The 21,257-nt window shown below is 35.4% G+C and overlaps 1 protein-coding gene across 1 annotated transcript; it reads right to left on the reverse strand.

Moving 5' to 3' along the window:
• Positions 1-874: 874 nt before the first annotated feature.
• LOC136813681 (poly [ADP-ribose] polymerase 2-like) lies at positions 875-21,130 on the reverse strand. Its single transcript, XM_067070177.1, has 13 exons — positions 20,983-21,130; positions 10,313-10,606; positions 9,242-9,932; positions 8,897-8,999; positions 8,290-8,361; positions 7,695-7,779; positions 5,934-6,399; positions 5,202-5,301; positions 4,829-4,927; positions 4,408-4,532; positions 3,455-3,537; positions 2,456-2,481; positions 875-1,430 (listed from the first exon to the last, which is right to left on the reverse strand). The coding sequence occupies exons 1-13, from the start codon at positions 21,008-21,010 to the stop codon at positions 1,386-1,388; spliced, it is 2,217 nt and encodes a 738-aa protein (XP_066926278.1). The 5' UTR covers positions 21,011-21,130; the 3' UTR covers positions 875-1,385.
• Positions 21,131-21,257: the final 127 nt, after the last annotated feature.

Here is a 21,257-nt window from a genome sequence, read left to right on the forward strand (position 1 = left end):
AAAAATGCAATATTTTATGCTGACGTCAGCATTTTTGAGAAAATTTTCAGCGAAAGATACCACTTTTAACAGATGCGTCTCGAAGAGTACTATCGATTAGAGGGGTCATTTGTAGGGTTTCCTAGGCTAGATCATGAGATATTTGAGTTTGAAATTTTGCTGACTAAGCGTTCTTCAACGTTTTTTGCCCTTTTCTGCTGAGTCAGCAAAATTAAAAACTCTAATATCTCATGATCTAGCCTAGGAAACCCTATAAATTACCCCTCTAATCGATAGTACTCTTCGAGACGCATCTGTTAAAACTGGTATCTTTCGCTGAAAATTTTCTCAAAAATGCTGACGTCAGCACAAAATATTGCATTTTTGAAGACGTATCGACCAATTCCGGGGAATAAGTCCACTAAACGAGACAAATGACCCCATTTTGGAGATCTTCTCTTCAAGCTCTATCTGATGGCACAATCAGTTTTATCTAAATGAGAACTTCAAAAATCGACTTTCTAAGGACACCCAGGCTAAAATGATCCTACCCCCTTCAAGCCCCCATAAAAAATTTTCCCCAGCTTTGCCAGCTTGGCAAAAATTGGTTTTGGGGTCCCAAGGGACCATATGATGGGAAAATAAAATAAAAACCCATATTTACTAATCGTAAGGGTGATCCTGGATCGCCGCCGGACTATAGCTAGAAATTGTATGGATTTTGTGGCATCATTAGTCTTCAAGGAGAGGTTAGAGGCAAGGAGAGGTTAGAGGCGAGGAGACATATGGAGGGTTGAAGGGCAGAGGATGGTTATTGTCTGTTTCAAATATTGGAATATTGAACCTAGAGTAAATGAAATCTTCCTCGAAGGAGATTGTGAGCATCAAAAAAACGTATTATTGTTTGACATAAATTATCTTTAAGCTACGCGTCTAGTGAATAATTACAAATATTTATTCTAAAAGAAACCAAAAAAAATAACAAAACAAAACAGTTTTGATCTGTTGATGTATTTGGCACCAATGCCCCTTTGTGAAATCTCAATTTGAATAAAAACAAATTTATCAACCAGCCATATAAATAGTATTCAATTTCCGCGAATGTGATCAGCGATAGTTCTAGGTACATACATTTGAAACTTGAGTAATTATCTATGCAGATTCAAAAAGTGTTTCATGGTTTAAAAGTTTACAACTATGATAATTCTAAAATTGGTCAAAAGTAGCCAATCAAATTCTCCATTAGGAAACCAAAGAAATAAAAACAACCAGAATCAATGTATTGTGTCTATCTAAGAGTAACACACTGCTGTGGTTCAAGGTTTCAATTCAGAACAACAATGTAGCCAGCTGTAGGCTCTGCCTTGCTTTTGTTATTGTAAATACAGTTTTTTATAAGTTTATCTTTATTTAAAATTGAACTTTAACTGCACCAAATATTTTGCTCGAATCTAAATTGAAAGTCAATTGAAAACAAGGAAAATGGATTCAAAGTAAAGTGTTGCCAAGACATTCGGTGTTTTTCTAAATTTTCAAAACGGAATCATAATAATATTGTAAATGTTCAGGAATTAAGTAGGCCGATGTGAGTCCGTTTTAAGTCAGGGGTAGTAGTTCTGCAAAATGACGGGGGGTGCCACCCATAGAATGCATCCCCCTGAGCTTAGGGGGGGGGCTAAACCATTTTTCCTTGATTGGGGCTGTATTTTTCAAAAAATACTGGGGGTTAGCTTGCTAGGGAGGGCTGAGTGTTGTGTAATAGAACTGGGGGCAGAGCTGATAGGTTGAAGATATTTTAAATTATGTTAAAAATCAATGCTGTGGGGAAGGTTTCATACCTCTTGAAAAAAATTAATAAATTTATCAAGAATTTGCATGCAAATGAAGGTGGGGGCTATGTTTCTAGAATTTAGCCGGGGGCTATTTTCCTTAGCCTCCCCCCCCTAAAAATGCTGGGGGCTGGACCCCTTTGATCACTATGCCACCCGGTTTTTGAAAATCGGAAATTTAGTGTCTAAAATCGAGGGAAAAAACGAAAATTTGTGAATTTTGGGAGCCTTAAAGCGACTTTTTTCCTGAAATTTAGCGTTTTAAGGGATAAATATTGGAGTTTTTGTTTTTAGTTTCTTAGGGGGGCTGAAATTAGCCTCCATTTGCCTAAATATCCTCCCCCCCCGTAGATTTCCAGCTATCAACTGGATGGTGGATCACGTTAGCACGTTAGTTTTCTATGTTCGACAATATAATAGTATGTTCAGGCAAATCAAACACGGCAAAATATAAGTTAAAACTCCTGGTTAAATAATTTTGTAAGGGAAAAAGAGGCAAAAGCGTTTTGTGAATACTTTTTTTTGAGTAATGGATAAAGTTTGGAATTTCGAACACAGCTTTTGTATGATTTACAGTTAGAGGAAACAATGACTAAATAGTCCTGCAGAATCTACGGAATTGATAATAAAAGAAAAAGTTATCATACCTGTGATGTGTCATAGACCACGTATTCTGAAAAGAAAGAAGAAAGAAGGATTTAGTTTCGTAAATTTGCCAAATAATGGAATTTTTTGCAACTTTTAGAACTATTCATGATATGCAACACTGGAGAGTCTTCCAAGAATTTTCAAAAAGTTCAACCCAATACGTCACTTTTTCTATTGTTTAAGTGACGTATTTGGTTAAAATTTTTGAAAATTCTCAGAAGACTCTCCAGTGTTGCATATCATGAATTAGGTATTTATTTTAACAATCTATAACAGGGCTTTTGCTTTGTTTTTGGTAGGTTGGCGAATGAAAAATCATCTCCGGTAAATTCCTAGCGTAAGTCCAGTGTATTGAGTAGTCTACTGGATATGTACTCGAGTCGGTGAAATGTAACTTTTACGTGCCATGAACCGGATAAATTCAGCGTTCGCCGGGCCTGGATAATACCCCTGATAAAATACAATAAAGTATTTAGCACCCCTCCCCCAGTTAGAGCGATAAATAAGAGTTTAGATGCCTCTAAACCCAAATAGTCTTTCTAGCTTTCTAATAGAAGCAGTCGATTTCACAGCATAGTAACCTAGGACTTTAAGACAGTCTCTCTACAAGCAAAACGGGAAATCGGGAGGAGCGGTGATTCCAAATCTCTGTAATTCGAACCTCTACTTTTCGAGAATCTTTCTATAGTTCGAACAAAAATATTGGTCCCCTTAAAGCTGTAGAATAGTATAAATTACTCTCTGTAGTTCGAATTTTTCTCTAATTCGAAAAAAATCGTTGGTCCCTTGAAAATCGAGTTAGAGAGAGTCAACTGTATGATAAAATCAATACCAAAGAAGTGTGGTAAATCAATGTACCATAAGAGTGCTCGATTAGTTAAGAACCAGAGCCATGTATCAATACTTTTATAAGTTATCTTCCATTAGAGAACTAAAAAACTTAAGTGTGCTTTTAGTTTTTTAAAGGAAGATAACTTTTAAAATATTAAAATCAATACCATTGTAATTCAAAGTGTAGCCATTAGGATTGTTGACTCCAGTATCAACTGGTTTACCAATTGGCACGATCAAACCATCTGACCTAAATTGTGGAGAAAATAATAACACGCATGCGTAATTTGTCGTTCTTTTAAACCACGTGTAGTTAATTCCCATGATAAACAAAGAGGAATGATGGTACCATCACTTTCGGTCGGCAAAATTTGTCGTTCTTTATGAAATTTGTCGTTCTTTTTGTCTACTTTTAGTAATGCAGGATTTGTAAGATAAACCCCCTCTTAAGATAAAATACTTGGGAGGATTCAAAAGTTATGGCAGAGGTTGTCGGTTCTCTAATATAGGAGACTCTTTATTAAAGAAACACTCCCCGTTCACCGTTCAACCCCTGCTCAGATTCGCCACTGGCTACTGCCTGCGGTAAAATTCAGCCTCGAGAATTTCGTATGACATGACAGGCTCCCAATAAGGAACTGATTAATATCGTAATTTCATTCTCCATCAAACTAAACATGAACATTTTCATTTAGAAATACTTTCCGGGGGCGAAAATTTTCCCAAAAGCTAAAAATTCAGAAAAGTTCGAGAAAAGCATACAATAATTTTTTAGGATGTGCTCACGGATTACTCGCTAACTCGCTCGTTAAAGGTTTCGTGATTATTAAAAGTTTTATTTTTACAAGAATGTTCCAGTACATATTTCGTATCAGGACAGTGTCTGCCTATTATATTATGCTGATATAAGCAAAAAAATATTGTTGTTGTTCTTGCTCCACATCCGTGTCAATCCAATGTGAAAAAGCTTGTGAATTAAAAGTGATGAGTAAGCAAACGATATCACTCTTATTTAAAAATAAATCTTTAAGGTCCTGTTCCAAGACTTCAATGGTACCCTTGTACCTATGATAGTCTACAATGAAAGACTAAGTAAATGCTGATTAAACAATTCACTTACATCACATGGTTATCTTTGCTATCAGGAGCAGTCTTTCCCATCCCCCTGGTGCTATGGCAACCCACGGGTAACTGGTCTGCATCATAGTCAGCTGCTAGTAGATCATTAGACTTTCCTAACGACACCTAGAAAAAGAAATACATTAGACATTTGCACAAGATTATATCAATACGCATTAGCACATATTTCACTATGTGTTTATTTTACTTGAACAGACGAAGCTTGATGTTAACGACCAAAGCTAGCATATTCGAGGATTAAAATAATGAAGTTTTTAAACCTTTAAACTTACTCAGACAGAAAGTGGTACGTTTACACAAATGGGAGGCATTTTTTAGAAGCTCCTTGTCGAAAAATGGCTCTTCTATAACCAATAGCATCGACTTGTGCAATTAAATCACTCAAATTTGAAATAGCATACCTCGCATAAGAGGACGAACCCAACGTTCTTACTTCGAGTAGGGTAGCAATAATTGGCACTTTTCGATGACATGTCGGCAAAATAAACACCTTTACCGAACTGAAAAACAAGTTAAAGGAAATGCTTACTACAGTTATATAATTTCTTTGATGGAATAATTTAATACTACTCGTCCCTTTCGTATGCTACAAGCGCAGACAGAACTGCTGTCACAGTAGCTTCCAGCCTTCAAATTGGGTTGGTAAAAGCCATAAAATCAGTTGAAAATGGCACTGAAAACACCAAAAGCCTTTTTATCAAAATTTGTAGATTTACAGGGTATTCTAAGCCGAAAATCTAAATATCCTAATGGATAAATCAACTTCTTTCTCACCATGTAACCAGTAACTGGGGCTTCAGGTGGTGCAATACGCAATCCTTGACTGATGATACCAACCCAATTTGTCAATCTTGAACCATGCCATAATAACATCCTTAAAAAAGTAAAATTAATAAGTGAAGTAAAATCATATGAGAAGGATAAAAAGGATGATTCTTCAGGGGGGTCCACGAAACTAGTTGAATGAAAAAATACTTAAACCAGTTGTCCGATATCTACTGCTAATTTCAAAATTCATTGCTGTAGATGGTCTGTTGTCATTGTCTTTTCTGATTTGAGATTTTTCAAACCGACCGCAGCGATGGAGTGGGGGTGGGTGAGAGGGGGGAGATGATGAGAGAAGTGTTGCATTTATAAATCATACTTCACCGCAGAGGTAAGAAACATTCTGGTACAGAGTAGTTGTGAGTAGGCAATAAAACATCAATGGTCTCAACCAGCTGGAGACCATACCCGAACGTATTTTGAAGATGCAAGCTATCAAAACCACTAGCCCGAAGGGCTAGATGTCGTGCTTTAAGCTCTTCCAAGCAAAAAGAAGTGAATATCGCAAAAACTATTGCTGCTATTGTTTTCGAAAACCCGCGAAGCTTCTTAATGGTCAAGCGCTGAAATTCTATTGTAATGTCATGTGACCTAGGTAGGATTTCCTACCTAACCTCGGTACACTTTTCAGCAAAAGCACGAAATCTAGCCCTTCGAGCTTTATAAATCTATGATTAAAACCTGTTTCCGACGTCTTTGAATTCTGCTTTGTTTTGTTCACACTTCTCAAAAGCAAAGACATCTAACACTTCCATTTTATACTGGTTATGTGTGGTAGCGTGTGTATTTTGAGTGTATTTATCCACGATACCAAACTCCTCACAGCTCCTGTCCAAGATCTTAAAATCACATTTCAAATTGAAATAATGCTGGTCGATTGGATTCATCAGACCTTTTCCTTCGTCTTGGATGACTTTCAAGGCGATCTCAATATCACCAAGTGTTTCCAACAGTTCGATTTTCATTTTGACGTCAGCTTTGGTTCGAATCACTGGTGGTCGACGCATACCAAAACAATGAGGAACTCTGGTGTAGAAAGCATCGCATGCCAAGATCAGTTCGTTATCAGACTTCTTATTAGTGATACACTGATCAATTTTCTTCAGCGCTTTGTATCCAGCTTTGATTTGCTCTTTGGTTAATTTTCCTAAAAAGGGAACAAATGATATCATTAATTTCAAACGCTCTGATAAGATTTGGCAAAATTATCAAAAAAATTGATTCTCAAAACCTATCATATTAGCCCTAACGCTATAAAGAAGAGGGAAATGGACTAAGCTGTACCTGTCATCTTTGACCAGAGATTTTTGTGATACAAGTAACGAAGCTATTTTAGTGTTAATAAAAATGGCGCTACAACGCGCCTCGCGTACTGTGAGTGAAAGGTTACTACATAGAGCCTGGGGGCTCTTATCTTACTATTAAATCAAATATAAAAAGCAAAAGATTTGTAAACATAAATATTAATACAATTACAGTAGAATTTAGTTTTTATTTATCAGTACTGTACCTCGCATATATTTCTTATTGACTTCTCTCTACGGGAGCGGGAGAACAATGTTTTTGTTTTAGTTTATCTTTGGACTTGAAGTGTTAGGGGACCTAGCACAAGGCATTTTTTGGGGAGAGCTAAATTGTTGGGGGACCTTACTTTGTTGGAGGGAGCTAGAAACCTGGCTGAAGCAATGGTTACTCTTGCATAATCACACAAAATAAAGAAAAAAATGTTTAAAACAAAAAAGTCTATTGAGTTCAGCGCAGCCCTTGTGACATTGGCCATTAGTTGGTGATCATACATGCTCTGAATACTTTAGGCGTACAAACTTTCGCGAGCAGAAACTTTCGCGATTTTCGCGAATTTTGGCCCTTTTCGCGAAAGTAAATGTATTTGAAAATTCTTAATAGGGCAATTCGCGAAAGTTTATGCTCGCGAAAAATTCTCAAAAAAAGTTGAAATCTATAAAACCTCGAAATCGTAATAAATATCGAATTTTCGGCATATTTTTATCCTTTAATGCCTTTTTAAAGTCGAAGAGCAACCGCCTTTATCAGATTTAAGGAATATTTTTCATTTTTGAGGCAATTTTCATTCGAAAATTCTCATTTTTATCCAACGATTCGCGAAAGTTTATGCTCGCGAAAAACATTTTTTCATCAAATTCGCGAAAGTAAATGTCGTGCATTTCGCGATTTTTCGTCCTCGCGAAAGTTTCTGCTCGCGAAAGTTTGTACGCCTAAAGTAGGTGATTGGTGATATCTGCAACGTTTCAACATAGGGCATAGTGTAATATATAAATTTCTATGTCAAATTTGATTTAAGGTGCACTTTCAAGCATGCCCAGTAACTCCAAATTGTCCTATGTTACGTTACGAGGTTTCACAACAGAAGTCTTAATTTTGGTTTAAGTAAAGGAAACAACTAACTTATCTTCATTCGCATACCTAAGGGGGCTTTCTTTGTATCATATTTCATTTCCATTACCGCTTCCTCCATCTCCTTGATGTTACACAATAACTCCACTAAAGCCTAATAAAAATGAAAATCAGATAGATGAGTAGAATGACTATTCGAACTACAAGAAAATTTAAGAAAAAATTATTAAATCGAAATCAGAATTCAATACTTGATACCCTGTTTCAGTGAAAGGCTGTGGAGAACGATAGGCCATTTTAATGTTTTTCTTCTAATCACTTGTAACTGTACTGTCCAATCAGAGCCATGGGACAAGGCCTATCGTACGCCTCTGCATAAACTAAAGCAAAAGCAAACTGTCCAATCAGAACCATGGCACAAGGCCTATCCTACGCTTCTGCATAAATTAAAGCAAAAGCAAATTGTCCAATCAGAACCATTGGACAAGGCCTATCCTACACCTCTGCATAAATTAAAGCAAAAGCAAACTGCCCAATCAGAGCCATGGCACAAGGCCTATCCTACGCCTCTGCATAAATTAAAGCAAAAGCAAGCTGTCCAATCAGGACCATGGGACCAGTTCATAAATCAAAGTTTTATAAAGAAAAATGATTGATATTATACTTGTAGTTTCTTATCTAGCTTGCAATCTGGTATCTTCTTTTCTTTCTTCTTTGGGGCTGCGTCAACTTTATCCTAAAGAGTCAGAATAATAAGCATAGAATTTCTACTTGAATCAAAGCAGGATGGATAGTCTTAAGATTTTTGCAAAATAAAAACGAACCTAAATTTGACCTAAAGTCATAAAGATGCCTAAAGTGTTTGGGGACATACACAAAGACATAGATTCTAGTTGAAGTGAAGTTAAGTATAGATAAATACTAGATATTGTCCTCTGATATATTTTGATATAGGGGATCCTAACGGTGTATAAAATTTCCGTCTGAGAGTTACCCTAAATCTAGGGTAACCTGTTTCAATTTTCTTAAAAAGGTTCAGAAATCCAATGATTGTATTAAACCCTTAGCCATTCAAATTCTTAATTCAAATTTAATGAGATTTAAAGATCTCTCATATAAAACTTATACTTTTCAAAATAATGAAGTTTCTAACACTCAAAAACACAAAGACTAGGGGTAACTCTCGGATGGGAATTTCATACACAATACACATCCCCTATATCATAAGATATCAAAGGGGATGCGTGCAGCCTAGGGGAGGTCCTACAAACCTTGTCAGTAGCTTTATAGTCCATAATGAGAAAATCATATTTTCCTGAAACCTTCTGAAACTTCTTACGCTCCCAGAATTCATTCTTGGTCTTGTCAAAAAACCTACAAAAAAATTCAAAATGTTTTCGATGAAAATAACATGAAAGATCAGTTGAAAAATTGGGGAGAGACATTTTAACTGCAGAGGAAGGACAAAACAGAAGGATAAAACTGCTCCAGAACTTACTGGCAAAAAATTAGATTTGACATTATGCTAAAAGCCGCTAAATTAAATTTTGGTCCCAAAAGGTGAATAATTCTAAGCTAATTTTTTCTCATCAAAGAAAAGAAAGGAAGAAAATTACTTTTGAAAGAACGTATCCTTGGCCTTCTCTAAATCAGCACCGCAATTGATGAAATTCTTTTGCCCAGTCATCCCAACACGTCCCCACCGGAACCAGACAGCATACCCTTTCCCAGTGTTTGACTGCAGTACTTGCATCAAATAAAATTTATTGTTATTATTTTTCAAATTCGTTTGATTCAACATGGCATCATAGATATCTGTGCCCTCAAAATAAACATGGTATTTGTCCTTATTTGGACATTCAGAATCGACAGGTGCTTTCCCTTTGAATGCGATAGATTTAACAGTCTTTTCATCACCCTCAGAATTGTTTTCTTTTTGTTCTGTTTTCACTTTCACTTTGGTTTTCTCTTTCTTAGCAGTGACAGTGCTTCTTGACGAGCCACCTGTCGTTTTCGTTGTGTTTTCATTTTCATCTTTTTCGCCATCTTCTTCAGATTCAATTTCTTCCTTAATATCTTTCTCTCCATTTTCTTCTTCCTTTATTGCCAAATTATTCCTTATTTTTCTTTTATTTTTCTTCTTTTCATTGGTTTCAACCAGTGTTTTCAAATCTAATGTATAATTGATTCTTTGATGACTGAAAGGGACTTTCTCAAACTCAAATGCGATAGAAGCGTGAATTAATCTTTGAACACCATCATTGTATTTTTTCCATGAGCCTTTTTTCTCTTCGTATTCATAGTTACCTAAAATTTTAAAATCAGACTTTTAATCGAGTAAAATCTGAAACAGTTTGAAAAAAATACACTTCATTAACATAACAAAGTGAGTCATGTCCAATTGCATGACAAAGCCATTCAGAAATTTGGAAAAGACTTTACTGTATCATTTTCAAAACTGAAAATAGGTTGTATGCAAAATTTTTTGTTCTACAGGGCAAGATTGGTCTCCTATTTGCATGGAAAAATAGAGGCAATGTCATGTTTGATAATTAAAAACTCCAGCTTTAAAAAATGACACTTTAATACATAATTATTTATAGTGCACTTATTTTTTTCGTTGTTTTGATGCTAGAGTTTTTGATTCACCGACATGAAATCGTGCCTAGCTAAAGGTCTATACATACCTGACACACCTCCATCGTCATTTTCACTGGTCACCACTCTCATTTTGCGTTCCCAAAATGTTTTTGCATTTCTTTGGACCATCCTTTCAAAAATTATATCAAATTTAATTTCATTGATTTCAATCTTGGTTTTCTTCATTTTCCCCTCAAAAGCTTCTTGGATTTTTTTTGCAATATCTGTACTAAAGTCTGTCCAAACATGGCCATCATCCTCCCATTGCCAAGTAACTGATTCCTGTTGCTTATCTTCTGTTTTAATTCTCTTTCCAGCAGGTATGTTCTCCTCTTTGTCGTCTATAAGAAAAAGCAAAATGTATTTGGATTAAAAACAAAACAAGCTAAAAACTGAATGCACCTACCTGAAGATTGATGTATGAAATAGGAAAAAATGGCAACGATAGCAAAAATTATGCAGTTCAAAACACTTTCCAATCATGGTAAATATGTCATTTAAAAAAGGTTGAGAGGTTTTAATTTTAATTTTAATTTGCATTATCATTATCTATCTATTAGTTAACCCATTGACTCATTACCTTTTAATAGATTCTGGTCTGAACTTCCATTATCCATCTCATGGTTACATCCATGTCTTGCCCCCCCCCGTACCCCCCCCCCCCGTTAAACAGAAAATTACCCCTTATATCCATTTCTCCCCCCTTAATTTGGAATTCCATATGTGTACCTTAAGGGTACTAATTTTCGCGGTAACTTATTTTCGCGAGACAATTTTTTCGCGAAATAATTTAATTTTCGCGAAATAATTTAATTTTCGCGGGACTTATTTTCGCGAAGACGGGAATTCTAAATTTTCGTGAGGATAAAATTTCGTGAATCAGCCCCTTTTTAACTGAATTTCTTTCATTTTCCTAGGGGTTCAGGCAAAAATCATGATTTTAAATTTTTCGCGAGGATTATATTTTGCGAATTTCGCGAATCCACAGGTTTTTAAAATTTTCGCGGGGATTATATTTCGCGAATTTCGGAAAAACTCGCGAAATTCGCGAAATATAATCCCCGCGAAAATTAATACCCTTAAGGTAGGTGCCCTTATTTCTTAATCCCCTCTTACCAATTTGAGCATCTTGGGGGGGGGGGTGCTCCATAGTCGCGCGGCTGAGGTCGAAAAAAGTGGCTAGAAAATGATTTTCGTGATACACCTCTTAGATTCCACTTTTTTCGATGGAAACTCTCGAATTAGTATATGTAGATTCCAAAATCAAAAAGTTTCCACGATATTATCGTGCAAGTAATGAGTAAATGGCGATTTTTTGCGTTTCCAGGCAAAATTGCAAGGCCTGGAAATTCATGATTTTTGGGGGGTCTTCAAATTAAAAAAATACCTATATCACATGATAGAGCTCTTCAAACTGAGCAAAAAAGTGTATTACACCAAAGTCCCAACTTCTCTAGATCAAAAGTTATGGGCCTATTTGTGGTAAAAAACTGATGGAAAACAGGGAATTTCCCCACAATCTGCATTAATTTATGCAAAATTAAACACCTTTTTGAGCACAAATAGGCCCATAACTTTTGATCTAGAGAAGTTGGGACTTTGGTGTAATACACTTTTTTGCTCAGTTTGAAGAGCTCTATCATGGTATAGGTCTTTTTTTAATTTGAAGACCCCCCCAAAAATCATGAATTTCCAGGCCTTGCAATTTTGCCTGGCAACGCAAAAAATCGCCAATTACTCGTTACTTGCACGATAATATCGTGGAAACTTTTTGATTTTGTAATCTACACATACTAATTCGCGAGTTTCCGTTTTTTTTTTTGGAATCTAAAAGATGTATCACGAAATGAAACGTTTTTCGACCTCAGCCGCGCGACTACCAGGCCTCCTTAAATCTCAAGATTGACAAGTGCTATGACCTTGAGATTTTGACCAGTGGTAGAATAGATATGGATAATTTAAAATCATTTACTAAATTTTGGTTTAGCCACCTGTCTAGTTGGGTGTCCAGACAATTCCCCCCTGGTGAATTCCCACCAATTCACCAGGGGGGATTTACTGGAGGGGAATTCACCGGGGGGAATTCACCAGGGGGGAATTGTCCAGGAATCGTCTAGTTGGTATTTTACGTAAGTTGTTACTGTAAGTTACAGACCAGAGCAGAATGTAAAGCTTGACCAAAATCATGTATTGACTGTGACTCATTCGATTTGACTGAAATTTGTTCCTGAAAGCTAGTTTGTCAATAAAAGAGCCTAGTAATAGAAAAAATTCGTTCCCATCAGTATTTGGACTTAGCAGCCCAGTCCGTATAATACACATTGACCACCTGCATGAACTCGGCAATTACTGGAGCTTTTGAATTGAGATTTTTACAAGTGATAGATATTGACCATCATCTAAGACAAAATTTCAATTTAGTCACATGATCGGTTGGTATTTTACAGACCTAAAATATTCACTTTCAGCATAACAACTTTAAGTTTGATTTTGCTGAAATTTTGGCAAGCAGCAAGCTTGTATTATCAATGCCTCACTTGTCAAAATTTCAAGTCAATAACATTTTGCAATCACTAGATTCAGTACCCGAGGGCGGTTTAGGTAAAAAGGGCGGTTTAGGTAAAAAGGGCATTTTAACCCTCGGCCCCAAAAAATCATGTCACGTGCAGCTGTCTCACAAAATTTAAGCAAAAAAATTAAAGTGAAAAAAAGTTAGAAGGGGGTCTTATTTTCGGTATTTTCAAAAAATGATGATGTCATCAGGTGGCGATGACGTCAAAAATTATGCTGAAATTTTCACCAAAGATGCCAATTCATATTTGGCGCACACTTGCAAAATTTCAACAATTGGATAAATATTTCAAATTTTTGCTTTCAAGAATGTGATTTGTCTCCAATATAAGATTGGTTCATAAAATGTTTTAAAGACATGATAGATCAGATAGAGGGGGCTGTACTAACGCATTTATCGTAATAACGCCTGACACCCTTTGTAATAAAAATCTATGCATTTTGTAATACGGAAATGTGACAAACTTTGTAATAACACCTGACACATTTTATAATAAAAGGAAATTTCCATCCAAAACAAAACTTAGAGATTTTTAGATGATTTCAAAATCATTTAGGCAATAAATGCAAAGGTTTATTAAATTCATAATTATCAACTATTCCCTTTCCAAAAATTTTTTTAATGAATTTTGTTCAGAGAGAACTTTTTTTCTTGTCGCATGTGTGGGTTCGACATGAAAATGTGGCTTTTTCCTCCTATGCTGTTATTAATAGTTCCAGAGGATGTCAACAGAACCCCATTGAACCCATTTTCTCAATCGAACCATCAAACGCGATTGAACTTTAATCAGTCTGAGAAATCCTCTTAATTGCGCGTTTGACTCCCATCCCAAGGCTGTAAGCCAGCAATTACACAGTTAAAATTTACGCCTGTGTGCAACTTCACGCTTATGATCCCGCACCGTTTGAGATTGCTTGAGCAGATTAGAGGGTTCAGGTTTTTCAAAATCCGGTGGATACATCGAACGGGCAAAAGTTTTTATTTATTTATTTATTTATTTTATTATTTATTTATTTATTAAAGGATTTACAGTCCAGGCACACTAGGGCCTCTAAACCGGTCTATCTACATAATGATTACAAAAGTGATCTTGAATCGTAACGTAACGGGTGCTTTATCCATGCCTGAGTCAGTTCTTCTTTAAATGCTTTGATTGACTTAGCATTAACAACATTTTTTGGGAGCTGGTTCCACGCCGATATGCATCTATAATAAAATGATTTTGTTTGCACACCCCTTAATCCATCATCTGAGAAATTAGGGATCAATTCGTAATCATGTTTACGATGGGGACGAGTTCGGCGAAAAAAACTTTTTGACGATGGTATTTTTGTCATAGAAGTGAAGGTGTTTGTATATTTGAACCATGTCGCCAAATTGTCTCCTAAATTCAAGAGATGGTAAGTCCAGTTTTCGCAGGCGCTGCTCGTATGTTAAATTTCGTAGACGACGTACCATTCTTGTTGCACGCCTTTGAACCCCTTCAAGTAGGTTGACGTGCTTACGCAATCTAGGTGACCATACAGATTGAGCATATTCCAAGTGAGGTCGAACAAAGGTGGTATACAGTGTGTAAAGTGTCCTGGGACATAATTCCTCGAAGCCTCTTCTGATCACACCGAGAATTGAGTTTGCTTTCTTGACCTGTTTCGATATGTGCTCTTCAAAGGTAATATCGGAGTCGATCAGCACACCTAGATCCTTTTCAAGGGAAACGTGTTCAAGTTGGTTTCCATCTAACGAGTATGGGTGTGCATGGATGATGTTCTCGAATTTCCCGAGAGTTAGTACATGGCATTTATCTGGATGGAATTTTAAAAGCCATTTTCTCGACCAATTTTCCAGTTCATTGATGTCCTGTTGGATTGTCAAAGAATCCTCGATTGAGTTGATCTCTTTGACTATCTTCGTATCATCGGCAAATAGGAAAATAGATGAGATGACGTTGTCCGGGAGGTCATTGATATAGATAACAAAGAGAAGTGGTCCAAGGACACTTCCTTGAGGAATACCACTTACAACGGAGTTTGTACTTGATCGAGCTTGATCGACCTTTACGAGTTGCTTTCTGTCTGTCAAGAAAGACTCTATCCATCGTAGACAGTTACTTGATATTCCATATCCTTCAAGTTTCTTCAGCAAGCGATGGTAGGGAACAGTATCGAAGGCTTTAGCAAAATCGAAATATATCGTATCAACTACTTTACCATTAGCAATGCTTTCGCAGCACTTATCCAAGTAGTTCAGGAGTTGAGTAACTGTTGATCGGTGACTGATGAAGCCGTATTGTTTATTTGACAATAGTTTTTTGATCTTGTAGATGATTCATGATATGCCTCCTTAGAAATGATTCCATCAATTTACAAACAACTGATGTCAGGCTGACTGGTCTATAGTTTATTGCTAGATTTTGAGCACCCTTGTGTTCTTGTAAATTGGCGAAACGTAAGCCATCTTCCATTCTTTCGGTATGATTCCACACGACAAGGTTTTTATTCATTATGATCGCCAAAGGCTCGGCTACGTGGTCGACCAATTCTACCAACATTTTGGGATGAATTTCATCTGGACCAAAGGATTTGTTGGTGTCAATCAGTTTTATCTGTTTCTTCATCATCTCCTCGGTGATGAATAGATCACTAATCTTCTTATCTGTTCGTGCAGGGAAGTCTGGTAATTCACCCTCTGGCTCATCAGTAAAGACACTACAAAACTGCTTTTGCAAGATGTTTGCCTTCTCGTGGTCGTCATGTTTAAGAGACGATTTATCGTCAGGGTTCTGAAGAAGTGGCGAAACTCCACTTGTTGATTTGAGTTTACTTCTTACGTGAGACCAAAAGATCTTGGGTTTCTCTTTGGATTTGTCACAGATACTCTTCTCATATGCCCGATGTGCCTTCACCAGCATTCGATTTACTCTATTCCTTGCGAGTACATAGTTGGCGCGGTGATGATCTCGGTAGAGAGGTGAAGATCTTAACCACCTTCTATTCAGCAATTTCTTTCTCTTGATTTCATCTCGCAGGTCCTTTTTTATAGGGATTTTGCCTTTATTCTTCCAAAAGCTGTTACCTACTTCTTTCAGTGGTACAAACCTATTTCTGAGGTCGAGTATAGCTTCTTTGAAAGTTTTCCAAAGATCATCCACTGATGTTTCCACAGATGCTTTCTTGAAACTTTGTTTCCAGTCTCTTAAGCTAAGATCGTTATTCATCGATTGGAAATTGGCCGACGCAAAGATATATCTTGTCATAATCGTTTTCTACAATAGATTTTGAGTAAAATACCGTGAGTGGTCCTAAATTCGACAGACCTGCCTAAATCCGACTCCCTAAATAACTACTATGAAAAAAATTCTATGTTTACAAACATTCCCTCTCCAAGTTGAACATCTTTTATTCTGAATCCATTGCTCGTGTTTAAAACGTTAACAATTTTGTATAAGAAGCAATTAATGTTTTGGTTCAATTAGTTCAGTGTATTAAATCTCTGTTTTTATTTTAGTTTCTATCTTTGAAAGACCCCATTGGATTTAGGCAGGGCTGCTGAATTTAGGACCACTCGCGATAGTCCAAGGCTTTCTGATTTCAACGAAGCAAAGTTTTTTTTAAATGATAGACTAGTTCACAAGTGTTACGCGTAAGCCAAATCGCGTATTACGAACAACCTCTAAATTGCCGAGTACAAGAGAAAAAAAATCAAAATTCAAAATGGCGGCCAAGCCCACGCTGATAACTATCAAAAATATCAGTTTTTCAATCAGCTATTGCAGCTCAATAAATCAATGAAATAATTTGAAATAAAAAGTAAACAAACCTTGAACCTTTCATGAATCCAATAAATAAAAGTATTCATCTAAAGTGAAGATTACATTTCAAAATAAAACGATTTCGAAACCAACCTAAAGTCAGTGTCTGTCATCTAAAAATTTCTCTATTTCTATTTCTATTTCTTTATTAGCATGAACTTTTTACAAGTTATTTTCGCTAATGGAACAAAAAATAAATAAATGAAAAAATATTAAGTAATTTACAGATTATAAAACAACTAGTGTACAATTCAATAAAGAAAAAATATATATATATATATATACCGGGTGCACCAAAAAAAAGTATACATGTTTGTCGAGATATTATCAGCTTCAGGATTTAAATTTTTTGTTCATTCTTTTTTTACTGTATAGAGGATGCTCTAACTTGAATTTTGAGCTATCATACATTAAATTTGAAAAAGTAGTTCAATAGTTATTTCCAAAAAAGTGACTTTTTTTCCATGTCGAAATTTCAAAAAATCATTAAAAACAGCAATCACGCTATAAATAAGACAAAATGACAAAAACACAATTTCATTGTTTTTTTTATTCCTTTTTCTCTTATCTTATATTTTGCCAACAGTTTGTCCATCTTATTTGCACGTCATGAACATTTCCAACACCAGCAAACTCAACGCAGACCCAAGTTCTTTGAGCAACTAGTCGAGGGATGGTGATCTATTTTTTTCAAAAATTTTCTCACATAGCACACACATAACATCAAAACCTCTCTTGGAGATTTCCAAAAAAATCTTTCAGCCTTTCCAAAATATTATCCCACGTGGGAATAGCTTGTTTTACCATATTCTTAAATTCCGCAACGAGTTTTGATGAACACAATTGCATTTTTTTGGTATTTTAATGTGTAAAGAAGGGAAGTGTCAAGAGAAAAGTTTGCTCGCTGTTTTTAATGATTTTTTGAAATTTCGACATGGAAAAAAAGTCAGTTTTTTGGAAATAACTTACGAACTACTTTTTCAAATTTAATGTATGATAGCTCAAAATTCAAGTTAAAGTATCCTCTATACAATAAAAAAAGAATGAACAGAAAATTTAAATTCTGAAGCTCACAATATCTTGACAAAGTTGTATACTTTTTTTTGGTGCACCCGGTATATATATATTAAATTGAATAAAAAGTAGTAAATAAGGCAATTACTTTTTTATTTTCTGGTTTACGGACATTTTGAGGAAAAGTTTTGGACAGGAGGATGGAAAAAAAATAAAAATAAAATCAATGTTTTAAATTTTTTTTATTTCATTTTTAAAAATCTGAAATCGGAGGAAAAAATTAAATAAAATTTTGTGAAATATCCTAAGGTATCGATTTTTAGATTTAAAGACAAAAGAATAAAGTGCAAGATGTATTGTTATAGATAGAGTCTATGGATAAAAAACACTGAAAATAAACTGAAACATAAAAATCTACACATAAAGACTGATATGTGTATATGTAAGACTGGCATAGGTTCCCATTTAGGATTCACCCTTAGGGTTCCCACTTTAGGGTTCCCCCATCCCACTTTTCTGGTATGCCTATTTTTATATCTACTCTTGAATTTTAACAATCACATAAAGGACTTTAAATAAAAGCAATTACACAAGAAAGAAAAAAAATGAAGAAAATCCAGTGTACACAAAGAATTATATAATTTAGTTTGTTTTATGTGGATAGGGAAATTCCATTGGGAAGTTCCCTGACATTAAGGGAAAGATAAAAATATCTTTACATTGGCAGAATAGGGCACAGCTGTGTTAGATCATTCAACCCCCTCTCTCTTTCTCTTCTTTTCTTTTGTTTTCCTGTTTAAGTAAAGGTTTTTTATTTATTTCTTCTTTTTTGAAGGTCGGAGGAGAAAAAGTAAATAAAAGTTTCTGAAATCTTTATTTTATTTTTTTTCTATTTTGGCAAAAATAATGTCGGCGGATCCGTAAACCAATAAATAAAAAGGATTTGCCTAAGTAATAAATAAATAAATATGCTTTATTCAATAATTAAAAAGTCTTAAATCAAAAGACTAAGATCAAATGAGCTAGATTTAAGCAGATTTGAGAAGTCTAGTAGTATATTGAAGCTGAATGTGATTTCTCAGGATTGAACTAAAGATATCAATTGCTATAGGCATACTATAAATAAGTATAGATTATATGAAAAAGGTATAAAAAATAAAAATATATATTTATAAAAAATATACAACTTGGTATTAGTAAAAACTTCGTTCTCAAAATCAGAGGATTAAGATTTATGACTAAAAGTATAAGGATTAAAATAGAGACGCACAGAACGATGCATGGCGAGAAAAACTAAAAGTATTTCAAAACAAGAAAGAAAAACACCTAAATTAGGCTATAAAGTAACTCTTAAAATTCGTTAAAATTAAGGGATAATAATTTCTCTTAAAATTTGTCACATTCTACAATATTTACAATATCATCAGGTAGACGGTTCCATAAGCAGATTCTCTGCGGGGTCATTGGCAAGGAGTTACGACTTCAGACTTTAGATTCCAATTCTTGTATAGGCTGCAACTACACTGCCAAATGATCTGTATTACAAATACTTCCAAATGGGTCCATAAGTTAAGAAAATGAAATTATCATCTAGCACGGGGGTTTTGTTTTTTAAACAAACTTCAAAATAAAATTGTTAATGAACTTATTACTTAAAATATCACTTACTTACATAATTCATTTATGATATAACACCAGCTTTCTTAAATAAATGGCCTCTTAAAGTCTTTTATGTTTGACGCAAGAAGGGAGAAAAATTTAAGTTGACTCCCGGTTTTTTCTCTCTTTTTCTAGCTATTTCTCGCGTGTTAGTGAAGACACAACTTTGATGAAGCCTTTTCATTGGTCTAAAATCACGGATGGTCACGTGACCAGAATTTTTATCCGGGGAAATGCCTTGGCGGCAATGTTTTGCCTTAGGGGTCACTCACATATCAATTCTTCCCACGACTAACGTCAAATTGACGCGAAGGGGTGGGTGGGTTAGAGTCTGTGACGCTAAGAAATTTCACCAGAAATATCGATTTTTGAGACGTTTATTTTGTGACAAATGTTAACTTCCATATTTCTTTTCCTCCTGTTATATTTTCCTTTGCTATTATAAAGAACAATTTTAACCAAAACAAACGGCCCGATGTTTATTTCTCGTGTTCCTTTTGTTTAGACGGTCCGCGCGGCCCTTAAATTTCGTCGACAGTCGGTCTTTTTTTGTGAAATGCCACTATTCTGTTGATTATGATTACGGAGATAATTAATTCCGGCAACTTTGTGAAAAAAGTTTAGAAATAACCTCCATTGCATTATTTTTAAAATGTAAACTGAGCAAGCCGTAGCGAAATTAAAGATGGCTGACGACGAAACAACGATGAAAGTGAATGAGAAAATTTAGAGTTTCATCGAATTTTGATGATTTTTCAACTTTGACATTAAGAGGTGGGGGTGGGGGGGTTTTCAAATTAGCGTCAATTTGACGTTAGTCGTGGGAAGAATCGATATGTGAGTGACCCCTTAGTGAGATTGACCATTTGTTGTTTTGATTTGAGCGGGCGAAATTTCTGTACAAACCAAAATTTGGCTTTGTTGGAATACCGGTTGAAACACTTGTGAGTTAAAAACCAGGGGTTAAGGATGCAATTACATGTTTAGCCCCCATTTAAATAGTAATAAATAAGCATGTAATTACACCTTTAAAAAATTCTACAATTTTGATAGCAGTGTAATTGCATGTTTAAATTTCCCAGACGACTGTTAATCGAACTTTACCGCAGATATACCTTGATTTATAGTCATCGAAAAAATGCTCTGTTTGCGTCGCAACGGGTGTTAAAAAACCGTTTTTTTTTTTATCACGCCAGTAACTCAGGGGCGGGTGGTAACGCGAGCAAAACAATTTTTCGATGGTGGTCGTCAGAGCAATTGAGAAAAAGGCTATACTTTAAAAGAACAAATTGCTTTTCCCAGATTTTTTTCCGCATCTCCGCACTGGAAAATCAGCGGAAAATTTGATGCGGGCGGGCGGGTGACCCGAATAGAACAATTTTTCGATGACCGCCTTAGTTCAAAATATAAAAATACAGTTTGATTGATGTTGTTTGATGAATGAATATTTTTTTCTCCAGTGGTGGTTGGAAATCCCAATGAAAATCCATGTACTTTTGAATTCAATTCTAATTGCCATGGAAATTCATAGCTATATTTTTTTCTCTCGATCGGCTTGAAACTTTTGCCCTCTTAGAAATTCTGTGTCGTCCGCCCTCTGTTACAGACAAATTCTGGAAAAAAGAAAGTTAAAAGTAAATACATAAAAAACAGTTAGCATTTACCTGCAATTTGTGATCGTTTTTGTGGCATGCTGCAACTTTGCAAAGGTCAATTTTAAGAACTTCAACTTTCACGTTCAGCTTGCTCTTTCAGTCGGGTTTAATCTGGATATATCCCGAGATTCGTAGTCAGTAGTGAGTGTGAAGGCTGACTGTATTTACAATTTTTCCCGCGCGAATTTAGATCTTTTCAAAAAGCTAAGCTAGCCTGGACAAAAAAATATTTCGATTATGTATGAAACTTTTCAATATTATCTCAAAGATTATCAAAAGCTTCT

The sequence above is a fragment of the Clytia hemisphaerica genome, unplaced genomic scaffold (assembly GCF_902728285.1).
Source record: "Clytia hemisphaerica strain Z4C2 unplaced genomic scaffold, Clytia hemisphaerica genome assembly, whole genome shotgun sequence".
Lineage (NCBI taxonomy): Eukaryota > Metazoa > Cnidaria > Hydrozoa > Leptothecata > Clytiidae > Clytia > Clytia hemisphaerica.